Source organism: Pelobates fuscus, chromosome 2 (genome assembly GCF_036172605.1).
Source record: "Pelobates fuscus isolate aPelFus1 chromosome 2, aPelFus1.pri, whole genome shotgun sequence".
Classification (NCBI taxonomy): domain Eukaryota; kingdom Metazoa; phylum Chordata; class Amphibia; order Anura; family Pelobatidae; genus Pelobates; species Pelobates fuscus.
In genome coordinates this window covers 169,793,611-169,818,686 of record NC_086318.1, presented here as the reverse complement: position 1 = coordinate 169,818,686, position 25,076 = coordinate 169,793,611, and the positions used below count along the sequence as shown (strand labels likewise).

Sequence of the window (25,076 nt, the reverse complement as noted above, 5' to 3'; positions counted from 1 at the left end):
ATGAGTGTGTTTACAGCCAATGGTTTTGTTGTGCTGACTGTAAGTGAGGGCATGCTATATTCCTTGAAGGTGTGTTTATGATACCTGTATGGGAGCCCTTTGAAGCTCCAGAGCTTTAGTAAATCTACTACAAGTCTGGAAGGGTGATGAGTCAGTAGTGTTGAAAATGCATTGGTGTGTACGTTATTTGTAAGTTGTATTGGGACACATGGTTTGTCATGTGCCCTGAACCATTTGAACATATATGCAACAGTCTATATGCAATGCAACTACTCATATCAATGGTCTCTGGTAGTTCAGAGGTGCTGGTACCTGGAGCCTGAGAGCGCTCGTCCATTTGTTTGGGACAAAATCCCTTCTGTATGGGTACCTGCAAAAATAAACATCTCTACATATTCCAATTGCCAACCCAACCAAGGGATGGTCAGTTCCCGATTTACCTGGAATCCCTGGATCTGACCACCACAGATACATCATCATACATATATATGCCTTGCTTCCCCAATGTGCTGACATCATACGTGCAGGGTTAACGTCTTGTGTGTCATAAGAATTGATTGTACCAGGTAACCGAGTTTTGGTTGGTGCTGGTTGTACAGTAGCGTGAGGCCCAGCCTTGTGAGGGCTGTGGTGACCAACTCGAGATTGCCAGTCTGTCATAAATTTTTTGGCTCATGAGTTTATGAGTGAGGCTAGTATAGCCTGTGTCACCTGAGTTGATGTAGCTGGGCCTTCCCCTGCCTCCGTGTTGTCCGTTGATGTATGGAGGAGTTTGAATAACTCTGCTTTCCTTGCTGTAGCAGGGTAGGGGATTTGTCAGTTTAATTTATGGTTTATGGTTATGTTTAAAACAATCTTATGTGTAATTTATATTGGTTGGTAAATTGTATATGACATGTGAAGACTGTTTTGCTGTTGACCAGTAGGGGTCAGAAATGCTGATTGTATGTTAAAATACCCTTTAACCCCTTAAGGACCAAACTTCTGGAATAAAAGGGGATCATTACATGTCACACATATCATGTGTCCTTAAGGGGTTAATCCTACCGTTTGACAGATAGGAGTCAGTATAAAAGCGAAAATGCTGTAGTTAGTTTGTTTGCTTATGAAGTGAAATAAAGTCTAAGAAGCCTATAGTATACCAATTGACCGATAGGGGTCAGCATGTAGGCGAAAATGCTGTGGTTAGTTGGTTTGTACATGAAGTGCAATAATGTCTGAGAAGCCTGTAGTACACTGAATGACCGGTAGGGGTCAGTGTGTAGGCGCAAATGCAGTGGTTGGTTGGTTTGTACATGAAATGCAATAATGTCTGAGAAGCCTGTAGTACACTGAATGACTGGTAGGGGTCAGTGTGTAGGTGAAAATGCAGTGGTTTATTGTTTTGTACATGAAAAGCAAAAACGTCTAAGAAGCCTGTAGTACACCGAATGACTGATAGGGGTCAGTGTGTAGGTGAAAAATGCAGTGTTTTGTTGGTTTGTACATGAAATGCAATAATGTCTGAGAAGCCTGTAGTACACCAAAAGACCAGTAGGGGTCAGTGTGTAGGCGTAAAACGAGTTGTTCGTTGATTTGTACATGAAATGCGATAATATCTAAGAAGCCTGTAGTACACCAAAAACCGGTAGGGGTCAGTGTGTAGGTGAAAAATGCAGTGGTTGGTTGGTTTTTACATGAAATGCAATAATGTCTGAGAAGCCTGTAGTACACCGAATGACCGGTAGGGGTCAGTGTGCAGACGAAAATGCAGTGGTTTGATGGTTTGTACATGAAATGCAATAATGTCTGAGAAGCCTGTAGTACACCGAATGGCCGGTAGGGGTCAGTGTGTAGGCGAAAATGCAGTGGTTCGTTGGTTTGTACATGAAATGCGATTATGTCTAAGAAGCCTGTAGTACACCCAAAGACTGGTAGGGGGTTTAAACAAATGATATGCATGAACATGCAATAGTTTTAGAACAGACTTAGACAAAATGCAGCCGTAAAGTGAGGACCTGACCCGTGAATGGTGCCGTGGGACTGATGCCTGGCGTAACGGGTAGGTCGACTTACGGTTTGTGAGTCACTTGGGCACCATCCACGGCGATGGATTGAAGAAAGAAGGTGGTAGGCCGGAAAAGCCTGTGGCTGGATTCCTGACACAGCTCTGCTTAGAAAACCTCATGGAGTAATCAGGTAAAATGGCGTCTGGATGACCCGGAAGTGGAAATCATTCTGATGCTGACCTCAAGCGATATGAGTCCGGTAAGGGGTGTCCCTTATATAGGGGAGTGAATTAATTTAAGCCCCTCCCACAAATACAGGCCAAACGGCCTTAATACATATATAATTTTAGACACTAGCAATCTACATGTAATGTACTTTTTGTATTTTTGTATTTGTTACTTATATGAGCTTGTTTATGAGCTAACGTAATGTGTCTGATTAATTTTAACATACTTGATTTATTGGTGTATGAAGTTTGCATTGTTAATTGACATTAGATAGTACTTGCATATATTTTATCACACCGTTTTCATGCAGTTGTTTTCATACACAAATCTGTGTATTGAGGATTTATAATTGATTGAAGCCTGATTAATATGTAAAACTGGTCAGGTTAAGTGTATTTTCTGCTAAAGAATAGTATTACATAGCACATAAAAACTTTTGTGAATAAACTATACATATTGTTAGGATTCAGTTTGAATTTCACTTTATACTACTACTCACCGTGAGCATAGCATCAGGACATTGATCAAGCGTTTGTTCAAGACTGTTCTGGCAATTGCCCTCACTATTCCACAAAAAAAAAAGAAAATACACTTGAAATTTTATATACGGTATATATATATATATATATATATATATGTATATATATATATATATATATATATATATAGTATCATATTGCTAACACAAATTCTATTATTTTTCATTCAGGCTCTTTTTGACTGGGTGGATATTGCTACAGGAAAAATAGAGACAATGTCACCAGTTGGGACAGACTTGGAAACAGTGAAGCAGCAAATTGTGGAGTTAAAGGTATGTTTTATAATTTGATTTTAAATGCAACTAAGTGTCACCCTCTTCATAAAACTTGTTGTGATTGATAACAAAATGAGTGATTGTACAGAACTTTAAACAGTTAAATATAGTTACATGGTTGTCTAGTTTGATAAAAGTCTAAAGTCCATCAAGTTCAGGCTCATTCTTTTATGCTGTTAATCCAAAAGAAGACAACAAAAAAAAAAAAAAAAAAAAAACAATTGTAGCCATTTCTGGTTATGCCACAGAAAGGACTCCATACTGGCAATCAGATTTCTCCTTGGAACAACAACCTGTTTGCATACATATCAATTACATCCTTGAATATTCTCTATATACAAAAAGCATCCGAGCTTTTTTAAAATTATCTATAGAATCTGACACTACCTCTTTAGGCAGAGAATTCTAAAGAACACTTTCCTACGCTGTTCTAATTCTAAAGAACACTTTCCTACGCTGTTCTAATTCTAAAGAACACTTTCCTACGCTGTTCTAATTATAAAGAACACTTTCCTATTCTGTAAGCAGAAATGTTAAATAATACAGTGATAGTAACACATTTTTAATAGACAAAATATGGATACAATTTGCTTAACTATAACAGTGCATTAATGTTTGCCGGTGTCAAGCATTCTTACTGATTGTTTAAAACCTTTAATAATACCATGCACAACCAAAAAGGTTACTATTTTGAGGAAGATGTAAAACATTGGTATCCAAGACTGCGTTGTTGTAAAAAAAGTCACAATGATTTATAAGGTTTTGTAAGTTCAAATATTAAACTGTAGATAAGCAGAATCTATACAGATTCTATACAGAATCTATCTATACAAAATGTGCACTCTCTTAATTGTATTCTCCAGATCCTTGAGATATCTTTTTATGTCTAGACTGTAAGCTCGTTTGAGCAGGGTCCTCATCTACCTATTGTTCCTTTGTCACTGTGTAATTGTCTAATTTGTTGTAAATTCCCCCCACTTTCATAAAAGCGCTGCGGAATTAGTTAATAATAATAATAATAATAATAATAATAATAATAATAATATGCAATATCTGTTTAATCAGGCAGGGTTTTTTTTTTTTTTTTATAAAGTGAAAGTTAAAAGTGAATTTCAAATGTAAATACCACAGTAGATGAATTAAAGAAGTGAAGCTTTTCCTGTTTGATTATTTTCACCTTAAAGTTTAAATTCACTTTTAATTCTCACTTTGGTGATTAAACCCGATAATCTAATGTATGCACATGGATTTTTCACAAAAAGTGTATATCCAGATCTGTTTAATAAGACAAGGGTTTTCTATGCATTCTTCATTTTTGTATCCCACAATTTAATTTTGTCTTTCATGTATAGCAATTCAGGGCTGATGCATATCAACAGCAAATAGAACTGGAGAGGTTAAATCATCAGAAAGAGCTGTTATTGAAGAAGGTGACAGATGTGAATGATAGACAGGCAGTGGAAGACTCCTTAAATGAGCTGAAACTCATATGGAAAGCTGTGGAGAGTAAAATCATCAACAGACAGGTAAAAAAAAAACCATCTGTTTTCATTGGATGATTATTTCAAAATGACCTGTATACTGATAAAATAGCCAATATCTGCTGACTGATCTATGACTGGTAGAATGGCCTCATTTGGATTTGTTTGGAGAAGAAAGAAATATAATGTCTGTTTCAAATCTGTATGTGAGATTTTTAGGATCCTTAATGAAAAAACCCAACATTGTCATGTGGACAGCTGCAATGTGTCACTGAGTGGATGTGTCTAAACATAGATCAGAGCGAGTGTACATCTTCCACATTATATAAATGGGACCTAATTACTGTGCTGAGAGTTGTTTGAAATATAGTATAAAATCATAGAAATTCATGGCAATGGATTTCCAAAGAAAATGTTCTCTGCATTGTTATACTATAAAGACTGCTGACCAGCCCCAAAGAAGGCCAAGCGATCATCCAGGGTTTGCTGTATTTCTTGATAACTTGAGATAACTTGAGATGCCAGCATTTCGGATCTGGACCACCCTTATGGGCAGGATCAGTCTGATATGCAAATAGTATAGCTTCTCTCCGTAATGGCACAAGTGAGCAACAACTATTTTGAGCCCTAAGTGGAGATTTACTGAGGGTCAAGCTATTGAGGTTTCTCAGAACTTTTGCCCATTCTGAGAGTTCTCATATTCTGCATTTCTTTAGAAAGACTGCTGCAGCAATCCATGGTACAGAGGTGTATCTGACCGAGAATTAGTTAGTTAGTCAGTTCGTTAGTTATGTAGCCGAAAGAGACATCGTCATCAAGTTCAGCCTTTCTCACATTTGTTTTTGCTGTTGATCCAAAATAAGGAAGAAAAAAAACATTCTGAAGCCCTTCCAATTTTGCAACAAACTAGGAAAAAATGTTTCTTGACCCCAGAATGGCAATCAGCTCTCTCATTGGATCAATAAACTATTACCCCACTAATTAAAAATTAAATCACAGTATCTTATGTATTTACTATTTAATTTTCATGTACAGAACACCTTAGTGCCACTGATCTTGTCTCTTTCCATAGGAAGAGAATGCAAGCTTAATGTACGAAAACACTAAATGCACATCACAAGGGTTTCTCAAAAACCTTACCAGTTGTGGTTGTGATGCTATGCATAGGCTTACCATGCCAAGTGTGCATTCTCTGTAGATTAGTTGACATTTTAACTGATTCACTTTATGGATCTTTAGATCTTTATCCTTCTTTTACCGCAGAGCATGTTCTGTAAATGCAGACAGTACCTGTGGTATTGGTAGGACAGGATGAAAAATACATGTTTGGCTTCTGTCCGGGAAAACTTTTCCTGTGTCAGCAAGTGTCCAATGAATGTAGTTTATAGTTAAACAGTATTAAGATAGCTATTAACACGTTGGGATGGAAAGTTGGACAGCAAAAGGCACAGTGAAAAATTCCCATGGAAATTTGAATTATGTAGAATAACACTGGACCCTTCACCTTACTTGCATTATACATAACAGCCTAAACATCTCAAAGAGCATTAGCATTCATTTACAAAATTACTATATATAATATTTACCAGAGATAGAAACTCATATTTGAAAGGATTGATAATACAATATTTTAAAGGGGAACAGTACCCTTTTCTGGAAGATTTCTATTGGAAATTGGAAGCAGCATCACATTCCTGTTCAATTCAGGCACAATCCAGGACATACATTGTAAATCAGGAGACATAGCAATTCATATTTTCCTTGCTCTCTCGTTTTTTTCTGTGCTGACAAGATAGGTGCAAAGCACAGAGGTTATAATAATGATTGATAGGGAGCTAAGACGGAGGTGCTAAGGTGCAGGATAAAGAGCTGTTCCTTTCTACATTCAAGTTTTTGTTTTTTACACTGTTCAAATACCTATATAAATAAACATATCGAAAACATTGGGAAGTGACAGTTCTCTTTCAATGCCTATAATCATTTTTTGTGTGTGTGTGTATATATATATATATATATATATATATATATATTCATATTGTATGTTGTTTAAATTGGCTCTAGCAGCCCCCTTGTAATGAACGCATGTTCTGGTGAGTGCCGAAAATGGTTATAAAAATGGGACATAGTGGAAGTTTATCTGTCATAGATGGAATCTATTTTATAATTATTTTACATTTTATATTTCATCTCATGTTTATGTAACCTTTAGAGTACTTTGTATTTTCCCCTTTTTAAGTTTTTTATTCTCTTTTTATAATCTCTTTTACTCTGCATTTTTCCCCTTGCAGCACAAACTGGAAGGTGCACTTTTGGCCCTTGGACCATTTCAGCATGCTTTAGACGAGTTACTGACATGGATGACTCACACAGAAGATCTGCTCAGTGAACAGAAGCCCATTGGGGGTGATCCAAAGACTATTGAGATTGAACTTGCCAAACATCACGTATGGGCTATTTTTATACCTATGTTCCCAGGACACATGTAGCTTCTTTTTTTCCCCTTCTTTTTTTTTGTGTTTACATATATTTTTAACATGTTTTCCTCTGTAACACATTCATGTTCTAAATTGTCTATGGAAGTTTTTGAATGTGCTCATAAATATAACATAGTTACCTATAACAGCAGTAAATGTAACTATATGTTTTGCGCACACACAGGTGCCTGTTTTGGTTTCATAAAGAGTTAAAGTTATATATTGCCTGTAAACACTTTTAATAACTATGATGAATGTAGATTACAAAGACATTATTGATGGATTTAAACTTTTTTCCGTTTACTAATCCAGGTGCTTCAAAACGACATCTTGGCGCACAAGTCTAGCGTTGAAACAGTAAAAAATGCAGGGAATGATCTCATTCAATCCAGCGCTGGAGAAGAAGCCAGCAATCTGCAGGCCAAGCTAGAGGCCCTTACTCAACGGTACCAAAATGTCCTGGATAAAACTGAACAAAGGAGAAAACTGCTGGATAATGCACTTTTCCAGGTACGAAATTAACTCTTTGGAGACCTCCTATTTTTGTTCTACTGCACTTTGCTTTATGTTTCTATGTGCACTATATTGGCTTAGGAAATATTCTGAACAGAGAAACCTAGAACAAATTTTTCAAACTTTTGAAAAATCACTTTTGCGGTTATAAGAAACAGAAAATAACATATATATCATGTATTTTGGAGTATTGATTTCACTTTCAACTTACTCAACTAAATGTGGGGTCCGAGTCTGTTACAGCAGAATTTGGACAGCAAGTCTAATTTTATATCTAGTTTCTTTCACAGTGATTAATTAAAGCACAAAATTGCAGCCGTTAATTAAATTGTTAATAAACAGTTCTACTTTACTCTGTTAATGATCTTGTTGCTATACTCAGCTAGCCAAACATATATCAGTTGTACAAAGGAGATGACACATTTCACAGGAACAAAGAAATGATAAAATTCTGGTAGAGGGTCGAATATATCAGATATATTAACAATTAGCTCTTTAGTCTTTATTCAGTTTCCAGTCATATTAAACATAAGTGTATGCTTGCACTTCTCCAGAATTTTTGGTAATCTTTCCCATGGTTCGTTCTGTCTTTCTTTCTTTCTATCTATCTATCCTTCTTTCTCAAAATGCCAAGTTGAACACTCACAAAACTATATTTTTGTGGTCAGACACTAGAACTTGGAGAGATATAAATGAAATACAAATATGGATAAACGTATTTGTAAACTCAAATTATGTCTTTAATGTTATGCATGGCATTTAAGTATTGTATATGATATGTATAAAGACACATTTACCGTACATATAAGTACATATTGCATGAAACACATCTAATCCTTACATTTCCTGAATTTGCAAACAGTGATTTTATTGGTGTTACTAAGGGAAAAATTCTCACTGACTTTAAAATGGCTAATATTTGTTTTCAGGCAATACAATAACAGACTTAATTTTTTTCACATTTTCAAGCAACATTCGTTAGATCTTTCTATTCCAATTCCTTACTTAGGCACTACACATTGCATTGTGACTGGACAAGAAGCTTATTTTGCCAGAATCATGCTTTCTGCTCTTCTGCTTGCACTGTCAGCACTATTTACCAGTGCTGAAGTACTTAGTGAATTAACGTCCATCTATTTTTAATCCTTTGCTTTGCAAAATATATATTTTTCCATTTTTCTTTTGTACACGTATCAATAAATCTATATGACTGTATAGGAAACCATGTGCTCTGTGCTAGTAAATGGCTCAGTATCTGTTGACTTGGATACTAGGAGATGTGCAATGTTATATTACTGACACTTGTTTAACACTGATACGTGGTCTGTAATACAGGCTCAAGGTTTCCACAGTGAAATTGAAGAAATGCATCAGTGGCTGACAGACACCGAACGTCATTTACTGGCTTCCAAACCCGTTGGAGGATTACCAGAAACTGCCAGAGAACAGCTTAACAGTCATCTGGTAAGAATCTCTTTGCTGTGTCTTCAGATTTGTAGAGAGCCAACCAGAAACATGCAGGATATGAACATATTTTCTTTCTGTCCGATTATTGTTCATTTATTTTTTACTTTAATCCTAGCAACGAGTGCTTTTATGTTTACGTAAGTGACAATCTGTTTTATATGTTCTTAGGATAATATAGCCCATGTTACTACCTCCTAGCCCCTTTGATAACATTGACTAATTTTACAATAAAGCAGTAAAATTGATAAATGAAACATATATCTGTGAAGGATAATAAACCTGATAGGTTTGGCAATTCTACAACTCTGAAAGCAGTCATAAACTCGGACTGCCATTAAACACTTACAAATTGTTGTAATTTACTGAGATACTGGCAGGCATACAGTTACAAGAGACACAATTACAGTATATTTGTGTACATGCTGGTTTTCTACATTATATATCTTATATCCCCCTGCTTTACCACAACCGTGCCACTCTTTATCAGAGCAAGAGTCGAACCTAGCATGTTCTCTTTACCTAGCATGTTTTAGTTTGCATTGCTGAAGAAATGTGTATCAATGATGATAACTGGTGATTACGTGCTACTGTAATTGTAATGTGTTCTGTGTTTTATGCTGGTGATAAAATTAAAGCACCTAAAAATCCAAGGCTGTATGAGGGTGATGCAGCTGCACAAACGTGGAGATTGCTGTAAGATTAGCGTAACCCAAGCAGGAATGATGGATTTGGTGTGTTTCACTCAGAGAGGAAACAGAGAGGGCATGACGCACACAAAAATGAATATATGATGAGGAGCATGTAAGGTGACCGGTAAAGCTAACAGATATTTATTTGAACCAAAAGTGTGACTGCTGAGTCAAATTGGTGAAAATACCACGTTCCTCCTGCTCTTTGAAGCTTCAACTTGTTCTCATCTTCTTACTGCAGGGAAATTGCTGCTGGATCTAATCCAAAGGCTGTTTATCCTCTCCTTTTTGTTTCTGGGCATTGAAATACATGCTTTAACTATATATTGGCTATGTGAAATGTGCTTTCAAATGGTTTATGTATTGAATAGCAGAGACCTTATAGGGTCTTGTTACCCTGCATTTTTTGCAACTATGTGTGAACATTTAACATTATATTAAGTTAGTACCTAATCTATGTGTTAAGGTTCGATCAGAACACAGTCGTCACACTTGTCCTTTAAGAAAGGCATTGGATAATGATGAAATGTTGGGGGTTAGAATTAAAGGAACACTACAGTCACCTAAATTACTTTAGCTAAATAAAGCAGTTTTAGTGTATAGATCATTCCCCTGCAATTTCACCGATCAATTCACTGTCATTTAGGAGTTAAAACACTTTGTTTCTGTTTATGCAGCCCTAGTCACACATCCCCTGGCTATGATTGACAGAGCCTGCATGAAAAAAAAACTGGTTTCACTTTCAAACAGATGTAATTTACCTTAAACAATTGTATGTCAATCTCTAAATTGAACTTTAATCACATACAGGAGGCTCTTGCAGGGTCTAGCAAGCTATTAACATAGCAGGGGATAAGAAAATCTTAATTAAACAGAACTTGCAATAAAGAAAGCCTAAATAGGGCTCTCTTTACAGGAAGTGTTTATGGAAGGCTGTGCAAGTCACATGCAGGGAGGTGTGACTAGGGTTCATAAACAAAGGGATTTAACTCTTAAATGGCAGAGGATTGAGCAGTGAAGCTGCAGGGGCATGTTCTATACACCAAAACTGATTCATTAAGCTAAAGTTGTTCAGGTGACTATAGTGTTCCTTTAATGACTCTTTTTCTGGTCTTTGATAGGCTTGAGTTGAATTGTATATTTGATTATATTGCATTGTGCCAACCTGTTAATTTTTTCTTATGGTGTGGAATTCTATTGTAACTAGAAAGAAAAGGGATTTTTGATTTTAGTATTGCTTAAGGGGTGTGCATCCCTTAGTTAAAGAATTATATGGTGCTTAGCATTTTTTGGATTTGCACCCTAGCCAGTTGTTGCCAATTAGTGTGTTTTCCCACAGTCTGTTGTATGAGGACTGTAAGTCCTGTAAGTTTATTTGTAATTGTCCTATTTATAGTTAAATCCCCTCTCATAATATTGTAAAGAGCTACGGAATCTGTTGGCGCTATATAAATGGCAATAATAATAATAATACGTGATGACCTTGATCCTAGGGGGACTGTAGAGGCACTGCCTCTTTGCTGCGAGTATTTTTTACAGAATATATTGAACAAATGCTGCTGATTTAATAGATTATTTAAACTTTTATTTTGTTCCTTTTTAGGTAAATTGTCTACTCAAGCTAAGCAATCACTTTTCATCACACACACTGCAGTTAAATATATACTAGTATTGTTAGTATATATTATAGAAATAGTAGCCAGTACGGTGGACAGGAAGTTATGTAAGAACAAAAAAGTATATAGTTTGTTATTTAGTATACTGAATTTTTGTGTTTCTACAATGGCTTTATGTATACTGTGTGTTTTATCAATCTTGTTGGACTCGCAAAGACAACATTCATTAATATGTTATTATCCTTTATTTGTATTGCTGGAATTACCATGATGTATTTTATTATGAAATATGTATATGAAGTTATAAACAAACAATTTCCCCATATTTTTACAGGATTTGTGTGCAGCGTTTGAAGCTAAAGAAGTTGTATACAAGAGTCTGATGCTTAAAAGTCAACAGATACAGGAAAGATGCATTGATGAGGGTCCAGAAGCAAATGTAGATCAAGACATTTCTAACCTAAAAGAGAAATGGGAGTCAGTGGAGTCAAAGCTCAGTGAGAGAAAGGTAAGTCTTGGCATTTAGAGCTGGTGAGGTGGGGCCAAGCAGTGGGAGAGTAAAAAATAAAAGCAGATTTATCTCATTTGGTTGTTTAGTCATAATGGACTGTGAAGGTAGCGGCCCAGTCTTTAAGATGTAAGCTCTCTCTTTATGTTACTTGTAAATTAACTTTAAATTTGATCCTGCTTATATGTGCTAATACAGAGATATTCATTAATTACCACACTTGTGATAAGTTTAGAGATTAATTATATGACAGTGTTTTTCAAACTAAAATAGTGATGTTACATTGATATTGTTGGCCTTAATGTTTTTTTATATATTTTTTTTGTTAGGCAAAACTAGAAGAAGCTCTTAGTTTGGCAACTGGATTTCACAATTCTCTTCAAGACTTTATTAACTGGCTTACTCAAGCTGAACAGACACTAACGATGGCCTCACCACCAAGTCTTATATTGGATACTGTACTGTTCCAAATTGACGAACACAAGGTTTGTAAACATGAGGCACAAGTCATAAGATGCAAGACAGGCCACTTCAATTCATGATGCTCTACAGCTCGCTAATCAGTGGCAAATTTCTAGTTGCCAGGAGTTTTTATTCACCCATAGGTAGTGGGCAAGTGGAAATTACAAGCCCTGATAGTATGATGTATGTAACTCAGGTCGCATGTATTCTGAATTTTTCATACTGATTGAATGGTTATGATTTAATATTTCAGATATGATGGCTAAAGTCATTAAATGATTTGTGATAACTTGACCCAGCTAAAAGAATGCAAAGTAGGAATTGCATAATGTATTTTATTGTAATACCCAACCATACACCTTGTAATATACTTATAACATCAACCATTCTAAAGGGATAAGACATGTTTCCAGTAGATTGCAAATAACAACCAAAAACCTATGAGCAAGAATTGCACATTGGGAGCAGAGATATGTAAATATTCAACAGTTATATCAGTGGTGTATTTCAGGTATTTGCTAATGTTTGTGGGCAAATGTTTCAAGTTCTCCGTATTCTAAGCTAGCTACAATTGGTGGTACTTCTTACGGTATAGCATTAATAGGTGGACAGATTTGGTTAAAGAACAGATTGTGGTTATTTTTCCCACCATAAAAGTTATTTGTTTTATTGTAGGTGTTTGTAACAGAAGTGAATGCACACAAAGATCAAATTATGGAGCTGGACAAAACTGGAACACACCTGAAATATTTCAGCCAAAAGCAGGATGTTGTATTGATTAAAAATTTGCTGATCAGTGTACAAAGCCGATGGGAAAATGTGGTACAGCGTTCATTGGAACGAGGACGTGCGTTGGATGATGCACGCAAAAGATCAAAGCAGGTACAGTGCTATATATTGGAAAATAGAACATTTTGCATCCAGTGGACATAGATATGAATATATTATATAAATACATTTCTAGTTTTGTATCAACTGAGACCTTTTTTGGGGTTCTTGGTAGGGTGTAAATAAAAATAAATAAATAATTATATTAATAATAATAATAATAATATATATATATTTATATATATATATATATATATATATATATATATATATATATATATATATATATGCAACTGTTTGAGTTGGGTTTGAGAGCACTATTAAATAAAATGATCTAAAAATTTAATTTAAGTAAGATTTTGCTAGTATTCTTATAGGTTTTACATTAAGTAAGGATACTGAATTATGTTTGTGTTTATTTATAACTGTTTATCTTTATTAGTTTCATGAAGCTTTCACAAAATTTATGGAATGGCTGGAAGAATCCGAGGTGTCTTTGGACTCAGAACTTGAAATTGCCAACGACCCAGATAAAATAAAGACACAGTTATCAATGCATAAAGTGAGTTGCATATACATGATGCACAAAGTCCTACAATACTAGACATTATTAAAATTTAACCACACTTTCAAGCCATGGCACACTCACAAGGGATGAATTTGTAATCGCCAAGACTAGGGTGCAGGTGGACATTTTGAGCCCTGCATGACAATAAACCAGCTATGGAACATATGTGAACAACTCTTTGCATAGAACTCACTTATATGGACAAACAAGCAATATTGTGAGTTTCGTCACAATCATCCAGGAACATCAATATACCTTAAACTAAATGACAAGTTCAGATTTGCATAATGTGATTTATTATTTTGTATGCTACAACATATCTTTTCATGCTTGTCTGTATGGATGAATGATATATGGATTATAAAATAAGATCCTACCATTCCCTCATGTCATAAGAAAATGTATATTATCTAACAAAGTCACAAACTGAAAATTGCTTTCCTGGCTCCGATAATTAACAACTAATCATTCCACATGAAATGAAAGAGCAGGTATTAAGGTTCACCAAGACCTACACTGAAAAACTTTTTTCCCATCATTAAAATTTTAAGATATTTAAGATTTACCACAGTTAATGGGTGTTGGTGCTTACTCCTAATTGGCCAATTTAAAATAATAATCATAATTGTGTCATAGCGGGACAAGCGGAATCATGTTTTTTTTAAATCATGCTTCATAAAAGATGCTGCACAAAAAACATTGTTTGGGTTTTCGGGTTAGTATAGAGCTGGTGAGATAATAATAATAATAATAATAATAATAGGTGCACCAGCTATAGAGCCTGTTTCAAACTTGGGATTATCGGGCAGGGTCAGTTCGGCATTTCATCCTTATGAGTATGAATAAAATGAGTATCTAAAAACTAAGTTAAGTTAGACAATTGGAAGATCTATCAATCAGCTGTTGATTCGGTTATAAATCCAATTATGTACTAAAAGTGAAACATAAAAAAGTCTGTTATTTCCTTAAGTCCGGTGTGTTGGGAGAACCCAATGTTCTTTAAAAACCACAAACCAAGATTCTTGAAAACCTGTGGTTTGTATATAATCTGAAAGAAAAGTCTGTAATGTACTATTTGACAATATCCTGCTACTTTTGATAATTTTTCAACCCCCAAATAGCGTGCTTAAAATATCGCAGAAGGTTCTTTTTGTGCTCTTTTTAAAGTTCTTTAAAGAAAGTAATATCATATTTTTTTTCTGGCTCCTACTTCACCAATGTAGCATTTAATCTGCTCTACATCACAATGCACACAAGAGCAATGCACTGGTTTGGAAGATACACTCACTATGAGCAAAACTTTCCGTCTGATTATTACTGAGATGAAGTATTGTTGTTCATCTATTGTCCATTCTTCCTCACGGTTTAAAACTGTTCCATTTCTGTTAAATGCCAAGTAGATCTCTTACTCAAATTTCCCCTGTGGTATAGAGGATTACAAAATGTCTCTGTTGTAACATTTGTTGTTTTACTGTCTCCTTTACTGTATTTCTTTTAAGAACAGTACTGACATGTGAAATGGTATTAATATGCATTTTGTTGCATTTCTTTCAGGAATTCCAAAAAACCCTGGGAGCCAAACATTCGGTATATGATACTATCGCGCGAAGCGGACGGTCCCTGAAAGAAAAGGCATCACTGACCGATGACATACAGAAACTAGATGATATGCTCAGTGAGATAAGAGACAAATGGGATACTGTATGTGGCAAATCTGTGGAAAGGTAATAAAGTTGTAATCTTCAAATACTCTGTGATTTAACAAAATTCAATCATGTTTTGTATTTTTCAATGTATGGTTGTGACATGCAGTCAGATCTGAATTCTCTGCATTGAAAGAACCATTCCTAAATGCCCTTAATAAATCTCAATACACAGGTAACAGAGAATAGTATAGAAGTGGCGCTAAAGGGTCAAATCGGTGGATGGTGCAGCCGAAACCAAGTATATCACCACTAAATATACTTAAAGAAACATGTACAACCAAAAAAGTTTGAGCGCACACACACACCAAACAGGAGTGATTACCTGGGGTATAGCAAATAGGTATCTCCTCCTTAGTACACAATGATAGGGTTTGACAAATGGAAAATCCCTATATAAAAAATATAAATACAGAGAAGGACATAGTGCAACCTGTATGATATATACACTTAAAAGTGAAAATTTGAGATGGAATCACTCACACTTTTTTGAGCCGTTTAGAAGTAGGCTCAGGACTTATACAGCTTTCATGTCACTTAAATGGGACATGCACATTTACTGGAATCCTCAGGCCAGTTCCCCTTAGGTCCCAATGATTATCAAGTTTGGAGTCAGGAGTCAGGAGCCAGGAGCCAGGAGCCAGGAGTATCAGGATAGTAATTTATTTTAACAGATAGTTAAAAGATAAGTAATAAAAAAGCAATATTGCACACACAACGCGTTTCAACCAACTAAATGTGGTCTTCCTCAGGTGCTCTTCCAAGTTACAATAGATATACCACAGTTTATATAGGGGAATCATTACCTGCTTAATTAAACAGATTCACAACATTTGTGTATGTAATTACCCTTATATGGTCCGGACCGGATGTGATCTGCCACCTCCAATATGGCTACACATCCGGTTCGGAAGGGCATATAAACAGATTCAATATACCATATACAAAAAACAATCACTAGAAACAGGCAATACATCCTATCCCCATCACAGTCAGCTACCATGATATGATGAAATCATGTGTGACTGTGCAGATAGGTATATTAGGGGTTCTTTCGATGTTCCGTTTCGTCACTTCCGGTGACGTATCCAAAAATGGAGTCCGCCCGTCGCGTCACTTCCGGTGACGCATATATTAGCCGAGCCCATCAATCTTGCTTCTGGTATCACAATGGGGAGGCGGAAACACTCTCTTCGTTCTCCTAGGAGTATAGGAGTGTCCATTTTTGCTTTGAAGATAAGGTGGCCATCTTAAGAGTGGGCAAACAGTCCTCTTATGAATAATTTCATAAGAGGACTGTTTGCCCACTCTTAAGATGGCCACCTTATCTTCAAAGCAAAAATGGACACTCCTATACTCCTAGGAGAACGAAGAGAGTGTTTCCGCCTCCCCATTGTGATACCAGAAGCAAGATTGATGGGCTCGGCTAATATATGCGTCACCGGAAGTGACGCGACGGGCGGACTCCATTTTTCAATACACAGGTGCCTGATGGAATTAGCAGCTTAGCTAAATATATATATATGGAATTAGTCATGAAATCGAGAATGCAGAGTGTACTAGAATTTTTTTAATATTAGGCCACAAAGCCAAAAAAAAAAAAAAAAAAAAAATCTCCAATAACCCCATATTGAGAAGAAAATACCTGTTAGATTTTCAGCAAATCAATATGATAAAAATTTTTGGTGTGTTCTCTAATTGTAGTGAAAATATGTGCAACCTGGTGAGAATTAGAATGAATGTATAGTACTGTTCTGTGAACCTACTGTTCACATCATCCCCGAATGTGTTTTGTTGGATTGAAATCTGAGCACTTTGTAGACAATCTGAATGAATGAGTCATGTTGGCGGAACTGTTTTGAGATGATGTACACCTTGCGACATGGGACATTATGCTGCGCTAAGTAACAATCGGAATATGTCTAAACAGTGACCTCAGCCCTCAAGGACCAAGGCTTTTTTGAGATGTGACACATTTGTGACCAAGGCCTTTGTGGCACTGTGTCATGCATTCATTCTGCTACAATTTTTTCCATATAAGTGCACCCATACATATCATGTATATTTTTAAAGGAGAAATAGGGATTTCTTTGTATATGCTACATGTACACATAATGTGATATTAAATATGATAAAATATATTGAAAAAATCGGGGGAAACAACAAACCAAATTGTTTTCAGTTTTAGATTTTTTAATGATTTTAATGACGTAAAGAATACTAATTTAAAATAGATTCACTAATTAGTCCTGATTGTTAAAATGCCCAATATGTCTAGGATTTAAATTCATTTTTGTAGTTATAAAGAAAATATTGCAAATACTGCGAGGAGTGAATTATGGTTTTAAAGCTAAAACTTTCCAAAATTTGTCATGCTGAGATTATAACTTTTATAGTATTCACAGAATCCATAGCCGCTACACACAACTATATATTTGTAGAAAGTACATACCCAGACTATGTAACTAAGAGCATTTTAACACGTTTTATGTATCCATGTTGGGGAAATTGGTACATGCAATTTGTTCATGCTGTTATCCATTTACTTAATTACAAGGATTAGCCACAGACGCCCTCCTTGTAATTAAATATGTAAAATACAGATTAAATAGATCATTTATAAATAGATAATTAATTAGATTGTTAAACAATCTTCCCCCTAATTCCCTAGCCTGTGCAGTACTTAATTTACTGTTACCTGGCAGTACTTAATTTAATGGTTCACTCAGTTGAACGTGATAGCAGCACAATAAACAATGCAAAATCTTATTCTATTCATGAAAAAATACACTTTGTACTGACATGATTTTCATGGAGAAAGTCAGACAAACCGATTCAGACAAACCAAATGTTCTGTCCATACATAAGTCTAAGAGTCAGTAAACTCAAATCTATTTACTTTGAAAATTGCTTATCTGCATATTGTAATGCATCTTTCAAGTTATGAGTTTGATTTCAGCTTACATTCAAAGCATTAATATCAGTTTGTGTTCTTTTTTTTTTTTTGACAGGCAAAACAAACTAGAGGAAGCATTGTTATTTTCAGGGCAATTCACGGATGCTCTTCAGGCTCTTATTGACTGGCTGTACAGAGTAGAACCTCAGATGGCTGAAGACCAACCTGTACATGGAGACATTGATCTCGTGATGAATCTCATAGACAACCACAAGGTAATGTCCAAATGGCAACTGTTCTTAAATGTTCCCTCACTGTGCTAGTGAGGGTGCATGATTATGGGACCTGTCTTGTGCCCAATATGATAATATCAGAATGAACAACTTTAAAGCATCCTCAATGTTCATGACTTTTATCCCACCATCAGGACAACATAGCCATATTAACTTATTAAACAACAATTCAAAATGTAGCTGAACTCAAAGCTCTGCAACAGATTAGGATCAAGTAGAAAAACCAGGCACATGATTATTTTTAAATAATAAATAGCACAACCGTCCTGTCAACAGTTGGTATCGTACTTTCCATAAACACTCAGAGCAGCCATAGGAAAAATTCCATCCTTGCTGAAATGAGGAGTTAGAGGTCACATTTTTAGTAAGAAATAGATGCTTGTGGGTTTTGTATAAAATTGAGATCATATATTCTCATATCATTATTTGCACAATAATTTCAGAGATACGTAACTACTAGCTTACATGCTGCTACATTTCATGTCATATGCATATCCTATTTTTGAAGGGGATATTTTTTTATTTCATGCAAACTATGTTTAAAAGTAAAGCAAATTAGTCAAAATGTGTCTCTGCACACTGGTATAATAGCTGTATGCTGTATAAAAATGGCAAATACAGGGGTGTGTACCTTTATGGAGGAGTCTGCCTGGCTCGTTGGTACTTGCATGCGCTTTGGCTACTTAGGATGTGGCCGTTCTATGCACGTGCGATAGCAGTTAAAGTATGTGCCGAAGCATATTTAGAGTTGTTTATGATTTTTATTTTTTTATGGGGCCTGCAGAATGCCTTGGGTGGCAATGTGTTTACTCTGTCGGAAGTCACTCTCACAATACTGACCACAGTAAAACGACCATGCAAAATAAAATCAATAAATATTTCACAAATCCTTGTTAACAGGAAAAATGCATCCAATCTGCTCAATGTCAACTGAGAACTCCAGATAATGGAAATTTCAAATGCTAACTTATCTTGTATATGAAGTGTGTGAGGTTAATGGGACATGGGACATTTTCCCTGCTGGGAAGCCATGTCATATACCATAAATGATGTCATGATAACCTGTTTTTTTTTAATTGACATAACATGGGTGCAAGGACTATTCGTCATTGCAATACAATAATAGTTACTATAAAAGACGAGTTGATCACAACTCCGTAATACATTACTTCATTATAAGAACATGCATGCTAATCATTAATTTGTCATTTATCATATAAATGTTCACTAATAAAAATATACAGCTGTATCCTGTCCTTCTCCCCTTCTCCTCTACCCACAACAAACTCCCTTATCAATCTGAATTCAGACAAATTGTCTGTCTCAGTTAACATGTACGTAAGCCAAGGGTGAAACAGATGGGCCTTTTCATTCTTATCGGACAAAATTTTATTCTAATCCATACATGTAATCAATTAAGTAATTCACAGGCCACATTTGAAAACGACCTGTAAATGGGATTGAATGTATTTTAATATTTTTTTAATTTAATAACAACTCACTAAGATTACTATTAAACATTTCTGTGAATGTATGTAACACACAGTAAAATAAGACTTTTTTTTAGAAATTCCCAGTGGAAAGGCTGTTTATTTGGCCCATTACATTGGCTGTCTCCAGAACTGTGATTGTTTAAAGTGAGATATAAAATCAATTGCATGGGTCACAAAAACTTATTTTAATACCACAAAACTGTGGATTTTGTTTTCTATACCATTATTTTATCTTACTATTCTTTTTTTATATTTAAAGATTCATTACTTTACACAACATTAGTGATTTCTTTATTTTGAAGCATTCATTTTAAATTTGAAGAAAAGAAAAGTTTAGTGTCACTCTACATTTTGTTCAGTGTCCAAGGCACCATTTTGCAATTTCTGACGGAATAATTTACAAATTAAATTATTAGTCAACTACTAATATACAGCCACTTGAGTATGTATGGGTGAAACAACATGGTAAAAATACTTTGTAACTGATTGCCAAGATGTGACATATAATGTTGTCTCTCTATGTATTTAGTACATCATTTTGCCAGTAATAGTTGTTAAAAACCTATTTCATTATTTAAAGAGAAAAATTACCTACGGTGCATGAGTCTTATTTTTTTTTTTATTGCTTCTCCATTCAGGTCTTTCAAAGGGAGTTGGGTAAGAGGAGCAGCAGTATCCAGGCCTTAAAGCGCTCTGCCAGAGAACTCATTGAAGGAAGCTGCGATGACTCTTCATGGGTAAAAGCCCAAATGCAAGAGTTAAGCACTCGGTGGGAATCCGTGTGCTCCTTGTCTGTGTCCAAACAGATCCGGCTGGAAGAAGCTCTGCATCAAGTGGGTACAAATAAAAAAATATCATGAAAGGGCTGTTAAGACCCTTAGAGATGTTTCTGTGAATCTACCGCTAACCCTGTCAGTGTTTTATTATTGAGACGTGTTACTGCTGTGTTATTACTCAGATAAACATTTTCATAAAGTGCTTTTCATTATAATCTGAGATCTGTGTAGAAAGACAATAGAAGAAAAATATTTTCAGCAAATAGAAGTAAGTCATCAACAATAAAACGTAGCGTGGCAGCGATGGCAAGAAACTATTGAAATGGTTGAAAGATTTAGTTAACAATGTGCGGTCTTAGTTTTGTAAGAGCCATGCTTTGATTACTGCTATGTGCTGGTAAGATTTATGTGATTTCTTGTCACTGATGGGTGAACATATCCCAGTACACTTCACAATTGCTTTAAACACTGGAAAGGAGAAAGTTTATAGAAATACTAAATATAGCTGGCATGTAGCTGTCAGTTTTGTAATATAACTTACTTAAATACGTTAAATGAAAGAATTTCATCTTAAGAAATGCTATGCTTTTGAATCAGATGGTGAAAGGGTTCCAAGTGTTTTCAGGCTTGCTGGTGTTACGATGAAATGTTAACCATCTGTTTCGAGTCGTAAAATATCAGTGCAATGCAACATAAGCACTTTTAGTTTAGATCTGCGTACATTATAGAGATTAACTGTTGATTTGGGAGAATTAAAACATTCTTTTCTGAAGGAAGAAACTGGATTTGCCTTTTTAAATAACTTTGGTCTTAAAATGTTTTATTTTTATGGCAGGCAGAGGAATTCCACTCGGCGGTGCACGTTCTTCTTGAGTGGTTGGCTGAAGCAGAGCAAGCTTTGAGATTCCACGGACTCCTCCCTGACGATGAGGTCTCCTTGAGATCACTTATTGAACAGCATAAGGTAAGCAATTACATAATGCTAGAGTCTCAAGAGTTTGAAAAGAGTGGTGGTGGTGGTGGGGGGGGGGGGGGTACATAACATTTAGAAAAACTATTTCTATTTATTTTGCAGACCAGATAAAATCAATACTGTAGAGTGGTAGAATTTAGCCCAATCACATAGCCCAAAGGGTATGTACATATGCACTTTGAAATTGAAGTTGCAGAGCAGTATAATATACCAAATCGTAGGTCTGTCTGGAACCATTTAAAAAAAAATCACGCATTGCGATACTACACAAGTTTTTAGGTTATCAGGTAGGCTGAGAACTGCACACAAATCGTCACGTTGTGGACAGCAGGCTGCCAGGTATTTAATCCAATACCATACAGATGTTTTCAGCCTCTTTAATGGAAAGAGGATGCATGCATCAGCAGATTTACCATCTGAATGGTTTAATCAGTAATCACTAAAGAACACATTGCAAAATGTAGGCTAAAATAGCCAAGCTAAGACTTTTAGTATAAATTTTGTAAATTGGATTTCAATTCACTAAACTATAGTGTTTAGTAAATAGTACCTAGGCATTGTACCCAGCTAAATAACTGAAGTCATTCAGTTTTGGATTTTAGGGGGCCATGCAAAAGCCCTTGTGTACTCTCTGGAGAGAGTACTTGGAGTCACTGGTTATAGACATTTAAAAAACAGACAAGTTCTGCACATGAGAACACAAGCAATAAAAAGAACAACACGTTCAAGAGGACTTTATTAGGCAAAAACATTTTAAATGACGCTATGCACAATGTTTATTTTGGATCTGGAACGTGAACTATAAAGAAAAATGGAAGTGTTACTTGGAGAGATTAGAAGAGGTCGTTTTTTATTTGAAATTCTTACCGAGCTGATGTTATCTCCATGCTAACTTTTTGGGCATGTGATCACAATACATATTTCAAACTTTTATTCAATTATAAGTCACATACTTTCCAAAGTTTGTATTATTTTCAAACACGTTACATTTGCATTACAGTGTAGACCGCAGCGTATTTGACATGAGTGAATAATAGTTTTACCATCAGTGTCCAAACCTTACACAACCAAACAGCAATCCAATTAGGAGAAACAAAGAAAAATGATATCACTTTATAGGTGGAAGTAGGAAAAATAAGTAATTTATTATCAGCTGTGTTTAGTAGTAGTTTTATTCTGGAAGACGGCAAAGATAGACGAAGCTGCAGGGACAGGGTAAGGAGAATGATGGACTGGTGAATGACTGATTAGTCTTTCGACCTTTTGTCCTGTTAGTGCTCTATTAAATATTCTACACAGGGGCGTACCTAGAGCATTTAGCACCCGGGGCCGATCCTAAATTTGGTACCCCCCCCCAACTTTAAAATGTAAAGAAAAGAAAACATTTGAATGTTTTTTAATGTATTTCGCACTGAGCAGTGCTTGTATGTTTGAATGTAAGCATGTTTTTGTATGGAATATGTAAGTGAATGTAGGTGTGTGTTTTTTATGTAGTGTGTGTTATTTAATACAGTTGTGTGTTTAATATAATGGTGGTGTTCTAATACTTAGTTGTGTTTGTTGTGTTGAGGTTTAAATACAGGGGTGTATTTGTGTGTAGTGTTGGCAAGATACTGAGATGTATGCACACACAAACACACATACACACATTGATACACTTGCAGATATATAGACTTGCAGATGCACACTGACAGACAGATACACAGACACACACTGACAAACATGAAGATACATACTCTCACATGCATATACAAAGACACATAGGTACACACATGCAAATACATATACACACAGTCACACACATGTACTGACACACATGTAGATACACAGACATACACTGACACACATGCAGCTACACAGACACAAACACTGACACAAATACACAGATACAAACACACATACAAATACAAACAGACACACAGGTGCACACATGCAAATACACAGACACACAGTCGCACATAGATACACAGATAAAAACACACATACAGATACAAACACTGACACACAAAAACGTACAGACATACAGATACACACAGATACACATGCAGATACACAGGTACAGAGTGTGTGTTTTTTTTTAGTGGATTCACTGTGTACAGTCTGTGTGTAGTACATGTAGTGTGAGTGTTTGTGTAGTGCATGTAGTGTGTGTTTTGTGTAGCCAATGCAGTGTGTTTGCATAGTGGATGCAGTGTGTGTTTGTGTAGTGTATGTAGTATGCATGTTTGTGTAATGTGCATGTTTGTGTAGTGCGTGTAGAGTGCGTGTTTGTGTAGTGCATGTACTATGAATATTTGTGTAGTGTGCGTGTTTTTGTAGTGCATGAAGTGTACGGTCTGCACTATAATGCAAATGTAACTTGTTTGAAAATAATAAAAACTTTGGAAAGTATGTGACTTATAATTGAATAAAAGTTTGAAATATGTATTGTGATCACATGCCCAAATAGTTAGCATGGAGATAACATCAGCTCGGTAAGAATTTCAAATAAAAAAACTACCTCTTCTAATCTCTCCAAGTAACACTTCTATTTTTCTTTATAGTTCACGTTCCAGATCCAAAATAAACATTGTGCATAGCGTCATTTAGAATGTATTTGCCTAATAAAGTCCTCCTGGACAATTTTGTATAGCTGATGCAGTGTGTTTGTATAGTGGGTGCAGTGTGTGTTTATGTAGGGCATGTAGTGTGTGTGTGTAGTCGATACAGTGTGTGTTTGTCTAGTGGTTGTAGTATCTGTTGTGTGGGATAAGTACTGGGAAAATCAGATTTTTAATTAGTTGGGCTTATTCCACCCTTCCCTCCACAGGCAAGAGTCAGGGAGGGGGAAATAAGCCCAACTAATTAAAAAAAAAAAAACCTGCACCCCTTCCCCCAGTAGATGCACTACACAAACAGACACTGCATACAAAACACACTAGATGCACTACACTGACACTGCATCCACACACAAACATCAGACTATTCCCCCCCCTCCGTGCCCTACCTGTGGTGAGGAAGGGGGGACACATTCCCCTGGTGGTCCGGTGGCTAAAGCAGGGACCCAGGAGTCATCTTGTACCCTCCAGCAGCAGCATGCCCTTTCCTCTCACGAGCCGTGATAGCATTGCATAGCAACCCTTAGCAACGCTCTCGTGGTTTGCAACAGGGAAAGACATGTTGCTGCTGTAAAATGTCTTGTGCAAAATGACTCCTGGGTCCCTCTTCACCATGCAAGAAGACACAAGGGCAGCATTTTGCTGCCTCTGTGTCTTCTTGTATGATGAAGAGGTACCCAGGAGTCAACATGCTGCCATAGCAACCCGT

The 25,076-nt window shown here is 35.9% G+C and overlaps 1 protein-coding gene across 7 annotated transcripts in view; it reads left to right on the top strand.

Moving 5' to 3' along the window:
- The window catches only part of DST (dystonin), a 592,252-nt gene that overhangs the window by 549,482 nt on the left and 17,694 nt on the right, over positions 1 to 25,076 (top strand). For all 7 annotated transcript variants that reach the window (XM_063442942.1, XM_063442944.1, XM_063442945.1 and 4 more), the window contains 13 exons: positions 2,926 to 3,027; positions 4,383 to 4,556; positions 6,800 to 6,955; positions 7,298 to 7,495; positions 8,834 to 8,962; positions 11,605 to 11,778; positions 12,108 to 12,263; positions 12,916 to 13,122; positions 13,511 to 13,630; positions 15,191 to 15,360; positions 18,351 to 18,510; positions 20,660 to 20,854; positions 21,633 to 21,761. In XM_063442942.1, coding sequence (XP_063299012.1) covers positions 2,926 to 3,027; positions 4,383 to 4,556; positions 6,800 to 6,955; positions 7,298 to 7,495; positions 8,834 to 8,962; positions 11,605 to 11,778; positions 12,108 to 12,263; positions 12,916 to 13,122; positions 13,511 to 13,630; positions 15,191 to 15,360; positions 18,351 to 18,510; positions 20,660 to 20,854; positions 21,633 to 21,761 — 2,070 coding nt within the window. The remainder of the gene's footprint in view (positions 1 to 2,925; positions 3,028 to 4,382; positions 4,557 to 6,799; positions 6,956 to 7,297; positions 7,496 to 8,833; positions 8,963 to 11,604; positions 11,779 to 12,107; positions 12,264 to 12,915; positions 13,123 to 13,510; positions 13,631 to 15,190; positions 15,361 to 18,350; positions 18,511 to 20,659; positions 20,855 to 21,632; positions 21,762 to 25,076) is intronic.